This window comes from Rhinoderma darwinii, assembly GCF_050947455.1.
Source record: "Rhinoderma darwinii isolate aRhiDar2 chromosome 1 unlocalized genomic scaffold, aRhiDar2.hap1 SUPER_1_unloc_24, whole genome shotgun sequence".
NCBI classification, from domain to species: Eukaryota; Metazoa; Chordata; class Amphibia; order Anura; family Rhinodermatidae; genus Rhinoderma; species Rhinoderma darwinii.
Genome location: NW_027461661.1, coordinates 6,903 through 23,546, shown reverse-complemented (window position 1 = coordinate 23,546; position 16,644 = coordinate 6,903). Strand labels below are relative to the sequence as shown.

General features: G+C 40.9%; 1 protein-coding gene across 1 annotated transcript in view; it reads left to right on the top strand.

The window, feature by feature from the left end:
- Positions 1–16,301, top strand: part of LOC142671120 (protein kinase C-binding protein NELL1-like) — a gene marked incomplete at its 3' end in the record, with an annotated part of 276,628 nt that extends 260,327 nt beyond the window's left edge. Inside the window, exon 5 of the mRNA XM_075847140.1 lies at positions 16,161–16,301. Coding sequence (XP_075703255.1) covers positions 16,161–16,301 — 141 coding nt within the window. The remainder of the gene's footprint in view (positions 1–16,160) is intronic.
- Positions 16,302–16,644: the final 343 nt, after the last annotated feature.

The following is a 16,644-nucleotide window of genomic DNA, read 5'->3' as shown; positions in this document are numbered from 1 at the left end:
TATACAAGAATATAACTACTATAATACTGCCCCCTATATACAAGAATATAACTATAATACTGCCTCCTATATACAAGAATATAACTACTATAATACTGCTCCTATATACAAGAAAATAACTACTACAATACTGCCCCTATATACAAGACTATAACTACTATAATACTGCCCCCTATATACAAGAATATATCTACTATAATACTGTAGAAAAAACAAAGGAGGGTGGATCCAGCGCTGCTATGGATAAAAAGGAAACTTGTTCCAAGTTTAATTAATCTTGTTTAAAATAGGATCAAACGAAGTGATGTCCTAAGGTGCGAGGAGAAGTTTGCAGAAATAAAGGAAGCCTACGCGTTTCAGACGCTTCCTGCGTCCTTATTCATGGCCATGAATAAGGATGCAGGAAGCGTCTGAAACGTGTAGGCTTCCTTTATTTCTGCAAACTTCTCCTCGCACCTTAGGACATCACTTCGTTTGATCCTATTTTAAACAAGATTAATTAAACTTGGAACAAGTTTCCTTTTTATCCATAGCAGCGCTGGATCCACCCTCCTTCGTTTTTTCTATTGTCTATACATCGTGTGCCGACACGAGGATCCGTGCGGGGCCATTCGTGCAAATCTACGTCATAAGGTGAGCTGGAGGTTTCGTCTCCCCCTCTTTTTTTCTAATACTATAATACTGCCCCCTATATACAACAATATACCTACTAGAATACTGCCCCCAATGTGTAAAAATAAAAGGGTTTTGAATGATTTTGGAGAATTTTAATACCCTGAATGTAATTGCTCTTTAAAAGATTCTCCTTTTTAAAACTGTAGAAAAATCCAGAACTGATGACATGAAATAAGAGGAAAACTTATTTAAGAGGATAGTATATATAATTAATCATATATAATATAGTCCGAGTTTGCAGGACTGCTTTGGAATGGGTTTGGTTAAATTAACAAGCTTACCTGCATTACTGGGGCTGCTCTTGGTTGATTGGTAGTGGAGAGAATTGTGTTGTGTAACCAGATGACTTTGCACTAACACGACGCCATCCGGTGACTGACACTGTATACATGTTGTGTTCCTATGTAGAATATATAACAATGCCTCATAATCTGAGATGGTGCAGGTAACATTGGTTGCATACAATATGACCGACCTCCAAGGTAGGTTCCTATTGTGCTGGACGAATTTGGGTTTTAGGTGGAATTGTTCTCTAACGTGTAATTACCCAAAGTACTCAGCGAACCGTGAAATATATTAATAGTTTACTGTAAAATTTCACTAAAAGAAAGTAAATTCTCCTGTGCAGAAATGAAATAAGAGATTCATAAATTTAATGGAAAGAAGAACAATCCCTTCACCCACCGTTACCTGATGCGGAGAGACATCCGTGTATGAGCGAGACCTGCGCCGTACCCTCCGTCCTAGGGATTAATTTCAGCAGCGTAATTGTCCGTATGTCTGCTGACTCTGGATAACAGAATAATTAATAATGTGCAGTGGAATATGAAACTATTTAAAGAGCGCGGCCGCTCAGGCGAGGAGAACCTGTAATTTATTAGTTTATAGAGAAATGGAAACAATTTCACAACGTAAATGAAAATGGCCGAGTAATTATTGTTTTTATGATGTAGCTGATGTATATGATTGGTCAGGGGGGAACGGTATACAGGCTGCACTGGTGCTGATACATAATTTTATATGTATTACTGGTATAACCCGGGCATCCTCTGCATATAATTATATATGTACAGCTGGTATAACCTGGGTATCTTCTGTATATAATTATATATGTACAGCTGGTATAAGTTATACATCTTCTTGTATATAGTGATATGGAGCATGGTGGTATAACATGGGTATCTCCTGTATATAATTATATATGTACAGCTGGTATAAGTTATACATCTTCTTCTATATAGTGATATGGAGCATGCTGGTATAACCTGGGTATCTTCTGTATATAATTATATATGTACAGCTGGTATAAGTTATACATCTTCTTGTATATAGTGATATGGAGCATGCTGGTATAACCTGGGCATCTTCTGTATATTATATATATGTACAGCTGGTATAAGTTATACATCTTCCTGTATATAGTGATATGGAGTATGCTTGTATAACCTGGGTATCTTCTGTATATAATTATATATGTACAGCTGGTATAAGTTATACATCATCTTGTATATAGTGATATGGAGCATGCTGGTATAACCTGGGCATCTTCTGTATATTATATATATGTACAGCTGGTATAAGTTATACATCTTCCTGTATATAGTGATATGGAGCATGCTGGTATAACCTGGGTATCTTCTGTATATAATTATATATGTACAGCTGGTATAAGTTATACATCTTCTTGTACATAGTGATATGGAGCATGCTGGTATAACCCGGGTATCTTCTGTATATAATTATATATGTACAGCTGGTATAACCTGGGCATCCTCTGCATATAATTATATATGTACAGCTGGTATAACCTGGGCATCTTCTGTATATAATTATATATGTACAGCTGGTATAAGTTATACATCTCCTTGTATATAGTGATATGGACCATGCTGGTATAACCTGGGTATCTTCTGTATATAATTATATATGTACAGCTGGTATAAGTTATACATCTTCTTGTATGTAGTGATATGGAGCATGCTGGTATAACCTGGTTATCTTCTGTATATAATTATATATGTACAGCTGGTGTAAGTTATACATCTCCTTGTATATAGTGATATGGAGCATGCTGGTATAACCTGGGTATCTTCTGTATATAATTATATATGTACAGCTGGTATAAGTTATACATCTTCTTGTATATAGTGATATGGAGCATGCTGGTATAACCTGGGCATCTTGTGTATATTATTATATATGTACAGCTGGTATAAGTTATACATCTTCTTGTATGTAGTGATATGGAGCATGCTGGTATAACCTGGTTATCTTCTGTATATAATTATATATGTACAGCTGGTGTAAGTTATACATCTCCTTGTATATAGTGATATGGAGCATGCTGGTATAACCTGGGTATCTTCTGTATATAATTATATATGTACAGCTGGTAAAGTTATACATCTTCTTGTATATAGTGATATGGAGCATGCTGGTATAACCTGGGTATCTTCTGTATATAATTATATATGTACAGCTGGTATAAGTTATACATCTTCCTGTATATAGTGATATAGAGCATGCTGGTATAACCTGGGTATCTTCTGTATATAGTTATATATGTACAGCTGGTATAAGTTATACATCTTCTTGTATATAGTGATATGGAGCATGCTGGTATAACCTGGGTATCTTCTGTATATAATTATATATGTACAGCTGGTATAAGTTATACTTCTTCTTGTATATAGTGATATGGAGAATGCTGGTATAACCCGGGTATCTTCTGTATATAATTATATATGTACAGCTGGTATAAGTTATACATCTTCCTGTATATAGTGATATGGAGCATGCCGGTATAACCTGGGTATCTTCTGTATATAGTTATATATGTACAGCTGGTATAAGTTATACATCTTCTTGTATATAGTGATATGGAGCATGCTGGTATAACCTGGGTATCTTCTGTATATAATTATATATGTACAGCTGGTATAAGTTATACATCTTCCTGTATATAGTGAATATAGAGCATGCTGGTATAACCTGGGTATCTTCTGTATATAGTTATATATGTACAGCTGGTATAAGTTATACATCTTCTTGTATATAGTGATATGGAGCATGCTGGTATAACCTGGGTATCTTCTGTATATAATTATATATGTACAGCTGGTATAAGTTATACTTCTTCTTGTATATAGTGATATGGAGCATGCCGGTATAACCTGGGTATCTTCTGTGTATAATTATATATGTACAGCTGGTATAAGTTATACATCTTCTTGTATATAGTGATATGGAGCATGCTGGTATAACCTGGGTATCTTCTGTATATAATTATATATGTACAGCTGGTATTAGTTATACATCTTCTTGTATATAGTGATATGGAGCATGCTGGTATAACCTGGGTATCTTCTGTATATAATTATATATGTACAGCTGGTATAAGTTATACATCTTCTTGTATATAGCGATATGGAGCATGCTGGTATAACCTGGGTATCTTCTGTATATAATTATATATGTACAGCTGGTATAAGTTATACATCTTCTGTATATAGTGATATGGAGCATGCTGGTATAACCTGGGTATCTCCTGTATATAATTATATATGTGCAGCTGGTATAAGTTATACATCTTCTTGTATATAGTGATATTGAGCATGCTGGTATAACCCGGGTATCTTCTGTATATAATTATATATGTACAGCTGGTATAAGTTATACATCTTCTTGTATATAGTGATATGGAGCAGGCTGGTATAACCTGGGTATCTTCTGTATATAATTATATATGTACAGCTGGTATAAGTTATACATCTTCTTGTATATAGTGATATGGAGCATGCTGGTATAACCTGGGTATCTCCTGTATATTATTATATATGTACAGCTGGTATAAGTTATACATCTTCTTGTATATAGTGATATGGAGCATTCTGGTATAACCTGGGTATCTTCTGTATATAATTATATATGTACAGCTGGTATAAGTTATACATCTTCTTGTATATAGTGATATGGAGCATGCTGGTATAACCTGGGTATCTTCTGTATATAATTATATATGTACAGCTGGTATAAGTTATACATCTTCTTGTATATAGTGATATGGAGCATGCTGGTATAACCTGGGTATCTTCTGTATATAATTATATATGTACAGCTGGTATAAGTTATACATCTTCTTGTATATAGTGATATGGAGCATTCTGGTATAACCTGGGTATCTTCTGTATATAATTATATATGTACAGCTGGTATAAGTTATACATCTTCTTGTATATAGTGATATGGAGCATGCTGGTATAACCTGGGTATCTTCTGTATATAATTATATATGTACAGCTGGTATAAGTTATACATCTTCTTGTATATAGTGATATGGAGCATGCTGGTATAACCTGGGTATCTCCTGTATATAATTATATCTGTACAGCTGGTATAAGTTATACATCTTCTTGTATATAGTGATATGGAGCATGCTGGTATAACCTGGGTATCTTCTGTATATAATTATATATGTACAGCTGGTATAAGTTATACATCTTCTTGTATATAGTGATATGGAGCATGCTGGTATAACCTGGGTATCTTCTGTATATAATTATATATGTACAGCTGGTATAAGTTATACATCTTCCTGTATATAGTGATATAGAGCATGCTGGTATAACCTGGGTATCTTCTGTGTATAATTATATCTGTACAGCTGGTATAAGTTATACATCTTCTTGTATATAGTGATATGGAGCATGCTGGTATAACCTGGGTATCTCCTGTATATAATTATATATGTACAGCTGGTATAAGTTATACATCTTCCTGTATATAGTGATATGGAGCATGCTGGTATAACCTGGGTATCTTCTGTATATAATTATATATGTACAGCTGGTATAAGTTATACATCTTCCTGTATATAGTGATATAGAGCATGCTGGTATAACCTGGGTATCTTCTGTATATAATTATAGATGTACAGCTGGTATAAGTTCAGAATCTGATCTGGAACATGTCCACTAATCAGGCAGCGTTTTACCTGCGTCGTGAATGGAACATTTTTAATTACATCAAAGTTAATTGTGAAATTAATTTGCCAGTTTGTAAGTGCAATCCTCTGACTCTTCATGTCGCAGATGAAGGATATGGGAGTCCGGTGCCAGCAGCCATCAGGCGAGGTTATCCCAGATTAGGGGGTGTTTGCAAAGCTTTGCCGAGGAGATTTAATAAGCAAAACAAGAGTCTGTAGAATCAGACAATAGATTTCAAGAGGGAATAATAATGAAATCCGGTAAAAAAAAACAAAACTCTTCCAGTCGGTTTGAGGTTTCTTTTTACAAGTCAAAATCAATAGTTTTACGGAGAAAAGGTCTCTCACCGCTTGATGTTTAGTCAATAGGTCACGACCTTCGCTCCTCAGAAAAAAAGACCTGAAATATTGATAAAAAAGAACAAGCGATTGAAATTTTTGTCTACAGTGAAATTTGATTTAATTTTAAAATGACAAAACAAATACATTTGTCCCCAGGTCCTTAAGGCGGAGGCCCCGCGAGTATCTGCACCTGCAGTCATGGTGGGTCTTCTTGTCAATAAGCCGGTGTGTTTTGGGGTCATCCCACCTACCGGCTACCAACACTTATGGTGGAGCTGATCTGACAGGACATATTGGGTCACCCCGTCCCCGGGGTAACATCGTAGCAACAAGGTCGTCTTTAACCCTTTGGAGACGCGGCCAATTTCAGTTGAGGTCTTTTTTTTTGAGGGACAAGTTGTAGTTTTTCATGGCAGCATTTATTGTACCGCATAATGTACTAGGAAGCTGGAAAAATTATTTCTGGGGGGAAATGGGGAAAAGACAGTGATTACATCATTTTTTGGGGGGTTTTGTTTTTACGGCATTCATCAGGCGGAAAAAACGACATGTGCACCTTATTCTACAGGTTGATACGATTACAGCGATACCACATTTATGTTTTGTTTTATGTTTTACCACTTTAAAAAAAAAACAACTATTTTCTAAAAACACGTGTCGCCATGTTCTGAGAGCCAGAACTTTTTATGGTGTTCACCGAGCGGGTTAAACAACGATATATTGCGATAGTTTGGTTTTTACGGACGCGGCGATACCAGTTATGTTAACTCTTTTTTTTTATTTATTTTTTAAATGGGAAAAGGTGTTTGTTTTTTTTAAATTGTAATTTTTTTTTTTTTTTCAAACATAAAAAAATAGTTATTTAAAATTTTTTTTTATTAGTCCCCCTAGGAGATTTGTAACAACCATTGTAAACGGCCGATCGCGCTGCGGGGGGGAGGGCGCGATGGCATGTTTGAGGTGTTAAATTTAAGGTGTTAAATGGGTGGAATCAAATTGAACTGTGATTCCTCCCGCTGGAGAGAAGTATCGGCGTCACCCGCCGAGTATGGAGCGCGCTCTACACTTCCCCTTGGCGACAGCAACGTAATAGTACGTGGCATGTCGCCAAGGGATTATAGTGTCAAGTCTTAAAGGGGTATTCTCGGATCAACCAAGGGTGTTGTTTCTGTTCTAAACACCGTTTTCCGTAAAGAGGACCATAGACCATCTAAAAAATGGGAACAAGACATCGCAGACACATCAGGTTGGGTGTTCATTTTTGAAAATTTTCCAATAATTTCCTTGAGTGCACCAATAGGTTGTCTCAACTGATATATGAGACACCATTCGTACTGTAATTTATGGGTCTTGGATTGGATGTTCAATCTTCTTGTCCACACGAGGTGGAACTGCCCACATTGGGTAGAAGTCTTAAGTATTTATATGGCGTGATGCAAACTCTCTGCACTACCGACCGAAGGAAAACCACTATATAAATATATATATATATGCACTGCTGGTGACCACTTTATAGATGGAATAACCAGCTAAGGTCATAGGTACTCTCCCATCCCTTATTCCTCAATATCAGTGTGCATAGGGGGTAGCCTCCATTACCGTGGAGAGGGGGGACACAGCTCAGATTGGCCCATTGTCACTGCAATATAACCAACAAGGGAGGTAGGACTAGACTTCACCACCGGAACAGTGGACAGGATGGAGTTGGTGTAGGACCTTTTCATTTTTGCCAAGGAGACCCCCAATCACCAATATCATAAATAACCAAGATATCTGCTGAACAATAAGGCCACTGCTAGATTCAAACCCACCAATCATCCTACGTCCGCCGTGATATGAAGGCCTTTTTGAGTCACAGCTTGAATCTTTAGTAGTCAGAAGGTTACGAGAAGGTCCAACCTTATGATTTGATGCTCTTCTTATCTCAAAGTGAGGATCTCTGCTAAATACTGGAGAATTTCAAGGGTCAGAGAAGAGAGTTGGCGATTTAGAGGTTGATAGATTAACTCAAGGTTGTTATCTTGGAGGAGGTTTTCCTCCTTCAAAGACGGAGACGTTGGGTTTTGCAGGATTCTGTAAATGAAATATTGACAATTGCGGCCAGCAGGTCGTGTCCTGGAGATTTCCTGAGGTCAAAACTGATAAAATGTAATCAATATATTTGTCTTGACTGAGAAGATCCTTCCCTGATGGAATGAATAAGAGGAGGTTGGTGGATTCTTGTCCGATGAGGGGTTGGTGGAGGGGGATGGTCGAGGTTTTCCTAGTTGTTCCATGAAATATTAAATGAAATATTGCAAAAATTTTAATTTTTCAATAAATGTCACACGTGGACATAGACAGAACATGGCCCCTATGGAAGATTGGTGTGAAGGCCCCCAATTTGTCAAGAATGAGGTGATCATTCCAGAGCTCCTCCCTTTCTTCTCTATCCCATCTCTCATTGGTGCACCGATTTTTCAGGTCAATTGCAATCCAGCAAAAATTGGGAGCCAATGGTTCATGCCAATCCCTTACCTGCAAGCTATTACCCATTAGGAAGCTCTGCTATTTGTGTTCTTTGTTGTTGGTGGTGGCCCCATTCCTAGAGGGCCCCTATGCAGCTGCACATATGGTCTATTCACCCTTGTTTACACCGTTCCACCGATATGACATAAGACGCCTTATTACATTTGAGAGTCACAGTGAACGTCACGAGCCGAAGAAGTGCAGTAATCATTATTATTGTTATTGTCATTGTTGGTGCCACCGCTCTACAAAGCTTCATTATAGCAGCGACATTTAGCTGCTGACTCGATAATAAACCTGGTCTCAGCCGATGAATGAAGACACCGGGAGGTGAATCACCGAGTGTGAGAACCGCCAGTAACATGTGAGAGGAACGATGACGTGCAGCCGCCTAATTATAACTGTACTGCACAATATTAGCAACAGAGAAAACAAAATGATTTTTTTTGCATTCATCTCACTGGAGGGAAACTCAAGTAAAAAATTTGAATATCTCATTGCATCGCCTTTTACTCGGCAGCGTCTCTACGGTGTTCGGACCGGCGTTTAAAGCAACACAACAAGCAAAACCAGTAGATTGAGGCAGATTTACTGTTCAAATTGAGCCGGAATTGGTGCACGTTTATTAAGTGTTTTAGACAGTTGTGACATTTTACAACAAGTAAAATGCATTGATCTCCCCAAAAAGGGTGTGGCTTAAAATGTGACGTAGTGTGCCAAAAACTGGCACAAACTAAGCCACCGAATAGGTGGCATAACGCAGAGAAAAGTTTCCAGCAAGATGCGCCAATATATCTTACGGTAGGACTGGGAAATTAATCGAAAAAAGAACGAAATCAAAATTCAGTGCAATTAACCGACGTCATCTCGCACATTTCACTTTCTTTGATTTTTTTTTTCGTGGGTTTTAACTGCATCTGCGCCCTCAGGAAGCAGATACAGCTGAATCCAATGGTAGAGCAGGGAGACTTAAGATCCCCGCTCTACCATACACTAGGTATCGCCGGACGCTCACGGCTCGGCGCAAACACTTGTCAGGCAGTGATGTCTGAGCCGAGCCACACAGACCGGGGGAGCGGATGGATCTCCTCCACTTGTCGTTGGAACGAGGTTTGGTGAGTATGTATATTATTAAGCACTATTGGGGCAGCTATGGGGGACTTTATACTTTGTGGGGGCAGCTATGGTGAGCATTATACTGAGTGGAGGGTCAGTAATGGGGGCATTATACTGTGTGAAGGGCAGCTATAGAGATATTATACTGGGTGTAGGGCAGCTATAGGGGTATTATACTGGGTGGAGGGCAGATATAGGGGTATTATACTGTGTGGGTGCAGTTATAGGGGCATTATACTGTGTAGAGGCAGTTATGGGGGCATTATACTGTGTGAAGGGCAGATATAGGGGTATTATACCAGGTGGAGGGCAGATATAGGGGTATTATACTGGGTGGGTGCAGTTATAGGGGCATTATACTGTGTAGAGGCAGTTATGGGTGCATTATACTGTGTGAAGGGCAGATATAGGGTATTATACTGGGTGGAGGGCAGATATAGGGGTATTATAGTGTGTGAAGGGCAGACATAGGGGTATTATACTGGGTGGAGGGCAGCTATAGGGGTATTATACTGGGTGGAGGGCAGATATAGGGGTATTATACTCTGTGAAGGGCAGATATAGGGGTATTATAATGGGTGGAGGGCAGATATAGGGGTATTATAGTGTGTGAAGGGCAGATATAGAGGTATTATACTGGGTGAAGGGCAGATATAGGGGTATTATACTGGGTGGAGGGCAGATATAGGGGTATTATACTGTGTGGGTGCAGTTATAGGGGCATTATACTGTGTAGAGGCAGTTATGGGGGCATTATACTGTGTGAAGGGCAGATATAGGGGTATTATACCGGGTGGAGGGCAGATATAGGGGTATTATACTGTGTGGGTGCAGTTATAGGGGCATTATACTGTGTAGAGGCAGTTATGGGGGCATTATACTGTGTGAAGGGCAGATATAGGGGTATTATACCAGGTGGAGGGCAGATATAGGGGTATTATACTGGGTGGGTGCAGTTATAGGGGCATTATACTGTGTAGAGGCAGTTATGGGGGCATTATACTGTGTGAAGGGCAGATATAGGGTATTATACTGGGTGGAGGGCATCTATAGGGGTATTATACTGGGTGGAGGGCAGATATAGGGGTATTATACTGGGTGGGTGCAGTTATAGGGGCATTATACTGTGTAGAGGCAGTTATGGGGGTATTATACTGGGTGGAGGGCAGATATAGGGGTATTATACTGGGTGGAGGGCAGATATAGGGGTATTATACTGTGTGAAGGGCAGATATAGGGGCATTATACTGGGTGGAGGGCAGATATAGGGGTATTATACTGGGTGGGGGCAGTTATAGGGGCATTATACTGTGTGGGGGCAGTGTCAGGGTGTATATTATATACAGTAGTATACAGCAGGCTTCGGGAATAAATATTAATTCAATGGCGTATAATGCAAATAGGGGGCGTGACATGTAAAAGGGGTGTGGCCTAAATGATCATTCATTACATGTTCAATTAATCGTGATTTTGATTTGGGTCCTAATCGCCCGGCCCCATCACACGGCGTGCACTACTTTGATAAATTTTTTTAGGTTTACGCAGTCAAAGCATAGACCGTATTAGTAACTCTGCCCCATTGTGTTTTGCCTAGTACAGGGGTTTAGATGGCGGTGCATGACACAGAGATTCTCTTTTTGGTAGTCTTTGCAATGCTGTGTCATGCTGCGCCCCCTCATGGCCTGTACTAGGCATTACATAGAGTATTTTTTGGTGGTCACATGACCAGGGGAGCAGAACGTCCTTTACCTATACAAGGTTGCAAACATATCTCCATTATATAAGTATGGTATAAGTGATTACCCCCATCAGCAAATTACCCACTTTATTTAAGATTTCTAGAGAGGTCGTCCTTTAAACCTCATGATTCATATTATCATGTTCTACCGGGGCCCACTGGGGGATCCTCTTCTGGGTCAGTCCAGTCCTATGCTGCAGTTATCCTATAATAACACCTAGATCATCACCAGTAATCAATCAAAATAAGATGGGGCTGGTGTGAGGGCGGGGCTGTGACAACTTATCATACTTTTTTATGACAAAGATGGTGGTAACACAGAAAGAGCAAATAGAACTGGGGAGTGGGTCAATCTCAATGAGTCCCACTGGCCAAATAGGTTGTAGAGTCAAAAATTAGGAACTTGACTCCATTACATAGACACAACCATCATAGGATTAATAAAGGGGTTGTCCAAGATTAGAAAAACATGACTGCTTTGTTCCAGAAACACCGCCGCCCCTGGCCATAGGTTGTGTCTGGTATTGCAGCTCAGCTTCAATGTAGTCAATGGGGCTGACTTGTAATACTAGACACAACCTGCGAATGGGGGGGGGCACTGTTTCTGGAGGAAAGCAGCAATGTATTTCTAATCCTAGAAAACTTTAACAGTAAGGCTGAGTTCACATGGGGCGGATGTGCTGCGTTTCAAGTAAAAACTGCTGCAGCCTGTGACATGGGATGAGGCGTCATCCCAGGAGGCCGGCCTGGTGGGAGGAACACAGACTTCTGGGTAAGTATGAGATTATTTTTTTATCGGAGTTGCATTTTTGCAGCGAAATCGCTGCTTTTCCGCTGCAAAAAAACGCAAAAACTGCTATTTGTTGCAAGATTTACCTCCCCATTGAATTTAATGGGGAAAACCCGCAACAAATAAGCAGCGTTTACGTAAAAAAAACAACTGACATGCTGCGGAATAAAATTCTGCACCGCAGGACAATTTCTGAGCGTTTTTTTTGCACATTATTTACGCAGCGTGTGGAGGAGATTTGTTTTATCTCATCCATTTCCGCAATGAAATCCGTTGCGGAAAAAACTCCAGTATTTACACAACGTGTGAACTGACCCTAATTGATTTGCCCTGTTTGGAAAAATCCTATTAGGACACGAGACAATGAAGGGGGAGACGTGTTTAACAATTCGGATCACCCATTATTAGAGAGTTGCCGTTTTTCTCGTCACTTATCGAATTCATTCATCAGGAGTCGCTTTCCCTGCAGCAATGAATCAATTACCGAGAGGGTCCCCTGGAAATAACAAGTCATTCTGGGGATCCCCTCCTCCACTTTCAGCAACTCACCAGGGCACCTACTCCGCACAAAGAACCAATTCCAGGCTTTTGATTTGCCCTGTATACATATGTATATACATTATCACGCGTCCGTTGCGTTCTAGATAGAAGTCTCCATATCAGATGCGACAAATGTGTCATAATAATTCATGAGTTTGATGTAAATCTTTGGCAGAGGCCTCAGCGGCGTGAGGTGGGGGATGGGGGGCAGGAGCAGTGCACGCAGTGTCGTCGCTGTAATCTATGGCTCTGTCCTTGTCTTTATGAAGGTCTCGCAGTCGGCGTTGCGATGCAGCATTTCCCCGGTTTTCTCGCTGCCTTTGAATGCAATGTAATTCTCTCCACACCTGTGTTATGTGCTGCGCTTCGCTCAGCGGGCCCGGCCATTATTTATATATTATATACACAGAAAGCCGCATTGTAAATTATTACCGCTCACTATTGTTGCTGTAATCCATTTAATTGGATGTTTAAGAAACTCTGTGCTGCGAAATATCCCTGCAGATAAAATATAGGGCGGCGGAAAATAAACTTCTATACGGACAATGTACGACTCCCCCGGTCCGTTACACTGTGTCGTTACATTTCACTTTCTGGTTCTTGCTTGTTTGTATCAAAAATAAAAACACGCTGCAGAGGGGTAACATGAGGCTCCGGGGGCCCCAGTGCAAAATCTGCACTACTACACACCCGCCAACTACCATAAGGGGCCAATAAACTCGGTCCCTACAAAGAACTTGCCGCCTCTGTCATTTTTGTTGTAATGCATTTATTTAAGTAGTTGATTAACTCGACTATGCAAATAAAAAAAGTATTAAAAAAAAAAAGTTAATTTAAAGTGTATCTTATACTGTTCTCCTCAACTAAATATTCTATGCTGATTTATATAATATATCTATTAATCTGATTAAGAAATGTTTTTTTCTGATACAGATCTTGTAGGTCATAATAACACTTACAGGTGACCGGGGCAGATCTAGCAGATAATAAAAACACTTACAGGTGACAGGGCAGATCTAGCAGATAATAATACTTACAGGTGACCGGGGCAGATCTAGCAGATAATAATACTTACAGGTGACCAGGGCAGATATACAACATAATAGCATTTATAGGTGACCAGGGCAGATCTAGCAGATAATAAAAACACTTACAGGAGACCAGGCAGATCTAGCAGATAACACTCACAGGTGACCGGGCAGATCATAATAACACTTACAGATGATCGGGGCAGAGCTAGCAGATAATAATACTTACAGGTGACCAGGGCAGATCTAGTAGATAATAACAATTACAGGTTACCAGAGCAGATATACAACATAATAGCACTTATAGGTGACTAGGGCAGATCTAGCAGATAATAAAAACACTTACAGGTGACCGGGCAGATCTAGCAGATAGTAATAACACTTACAGGTGACAGGGCAGATCTAGCAGATAATAACACTTACAGGTGACCAGGGCAGATCTAGTATATAATAACACTTACAGGTGACCAGGGCAGAGCTAGCAGATAATAATACTTACAGGTGACCAGGGCAGATCTAGTAGATATTACAGGTTACCAGAGCAGATATACAACATAATAGCACTTATAGGTGACTAGGGCAGATCTAGCAGATAATAAAAACACTTACAGGTGACCGGGCAGATCTAGCAGATAGTAATAACACTTACAGGTGACAGGGCAGATCTAGCAGATAATAACACTTACAGGTGACCAGGGCAGATCTAGTATATAATAACACTTACAGGTGACCAGTGCAGATCTAGCAGATAATAACACTTACAGGTGACCAGGGCAGATCTAGTATATAATAACACTTACAGGTGACCAGGGCAGATCTAGCAGATAATAATAGTTACAGGTGACTGGGGCAAGTCAGAAATTTTGTGAACTGACTTCTGGTAAAGGTGGCACCCTTGGACACGTATAAAGTCACTGATTTCTTCAGAACGACCCATACTACTAGAAATGTTTGTCTATGGAGATTACATGGCTGTGTGCTTGATTTTATGCACCTTTTTGCAATGTGTGTGGCTGAAACAATAATTAGGAGCAGGGTCCACATACTTTTGGCCATTTAGCATATTCTGAGCAGTCCTGTAATAATACTTTTTAGCCGGGGTAACATGAGGTGATGCAATGAACGGAGTCAAGGACACTAAAAACAAGGATTATTTTTATGGAACTGGTCACTGCTAAGAAAACAAGGACATTCAATGAAATGTGGGTCAGTCCCTGGGGATGAGGGACAATGGTTGATTCTCCGTGTGATAGAGAGAACATTACTGTATGCGGCTGTATTATCACAAGGTGACACCGGGACAGGTGAGCGCAGCCGCTGTATTATCACAAGGTGACACCGGGACAGGTGAGCGCAGCCACTGTATTATCACAAGGTGACACCGGGACAGGTGAGCGCAGCCGCTGTATTATCACAAGGTGACACCGGGACAGGTGAGCGCAGCCGCTGTATTATCACAAGGTGACACCGGGACAGGTGAGCGCAGCCGCTGTATTATCACAAGGTGACACCGGGACAGGTGAGCGCAGCCGCTGTATTATCACAAGGTGACACCGGGACAGGTGAGCGCAGCCGCTGTATTATCACAAGGTGACACCGGGACAGGTGAGCGCAGCCGCTGTATTATCACAAGGTGACAGCGGGACAGGTGAGCGCAGCCGCTGTATTATCACAAGGTGACACCGGGACAGGTGAGCGCAGCCGCTGTATTATCACAAGGTGACACCGGGACAGGTGAGCGCAGCCGCTGTATTATCACAAGGTGACACCGGGACAGGTGAGCGCAGCCGCTGTATTATCACAAGGTGACAGCGGGACAGGTGAGCGCAGCCGCTGTATTATCACAAGGTGACAGCGGGACAGGTGAGCGCAGCCGCTGTATTATCACAAGGTGACACCGGGACAGGTGAGCGCAGCCGCTGTATTATCACAAGGTGACACCGGGACAGGTGAGCGCAGCTGCTGTATTATCACAAGGTGACACCGGGACAGGTGAGCGCAGCTGCTGTATTATCACAAGGTGACACCGGGACAGGTGAGCGCAGCCGCTGTATTATCACAAGGTGACAGCGGGACAGGTGAGCGCAGCCGCTGTATTATCACAAGGTGACAGCGGGACAGGTGAGCGCAGCTGCTGGACTCTCAGCACTGAAATTCCTGGCGGCGTGAGACGATGCATTTGGAAACAACGATCTTAGGATCGACGTCCTAGTAATTAATGGTAATGAATGGCCCTCCAGCTCATTTCTAGGCAAAAAAAAGAAAAATTTACATTTTTGAAAAAGTTACATCTCACCGTCACTTAAAGAGCTAATGAAACCGTCACCTTCTGTTTCTACGGGATCAACTCCTTAAGTGACGGATGAAAGAAAAATGCTTTGTTCTTTAAGTGTCAAAGGGAATTAATTTGCGGCCGGCTTGTGTCTTTCTCTGAGGCAGATATTGATGAGTGTGCAGAAGGGATCATTCAGTGTCACAACCATTCCCGCTGCGCTAACCTCCCGGGATGGTACCACTGTGAGTGCAGAAGCGGCTTCCATGACAATGGGACCTACTCCATTACTGGGGAGTCCTGTGTTGGTAAGCGAACCTCGCTCAAGTCAACTATTATTTTTTCTTCTTCTCCTCTCTTCTCTCTTCTGCATGGCATCACTCGATGATAAATCTAGAATGTGTCCTATGCTGTTTTATCCCGGCGGTGGGGAGCAGATGGTCCCATTTACTGACCTTGACTTCTACATAAGGCTGGATTAAAGGGATTGTAAAGGATTAGAAAAACATGACTCCTTTCTTCCAAAAACAGCGCCACCTCTGCCCCAGGGTTGTGTCTGGTACTGCAGCTTAGCTCTATTGAAGTGAATTGGGCTAAGCTGCAATACTACACACAACCTGTGGACAGGTGTGGCGCTGTTTTTGGAAAAAA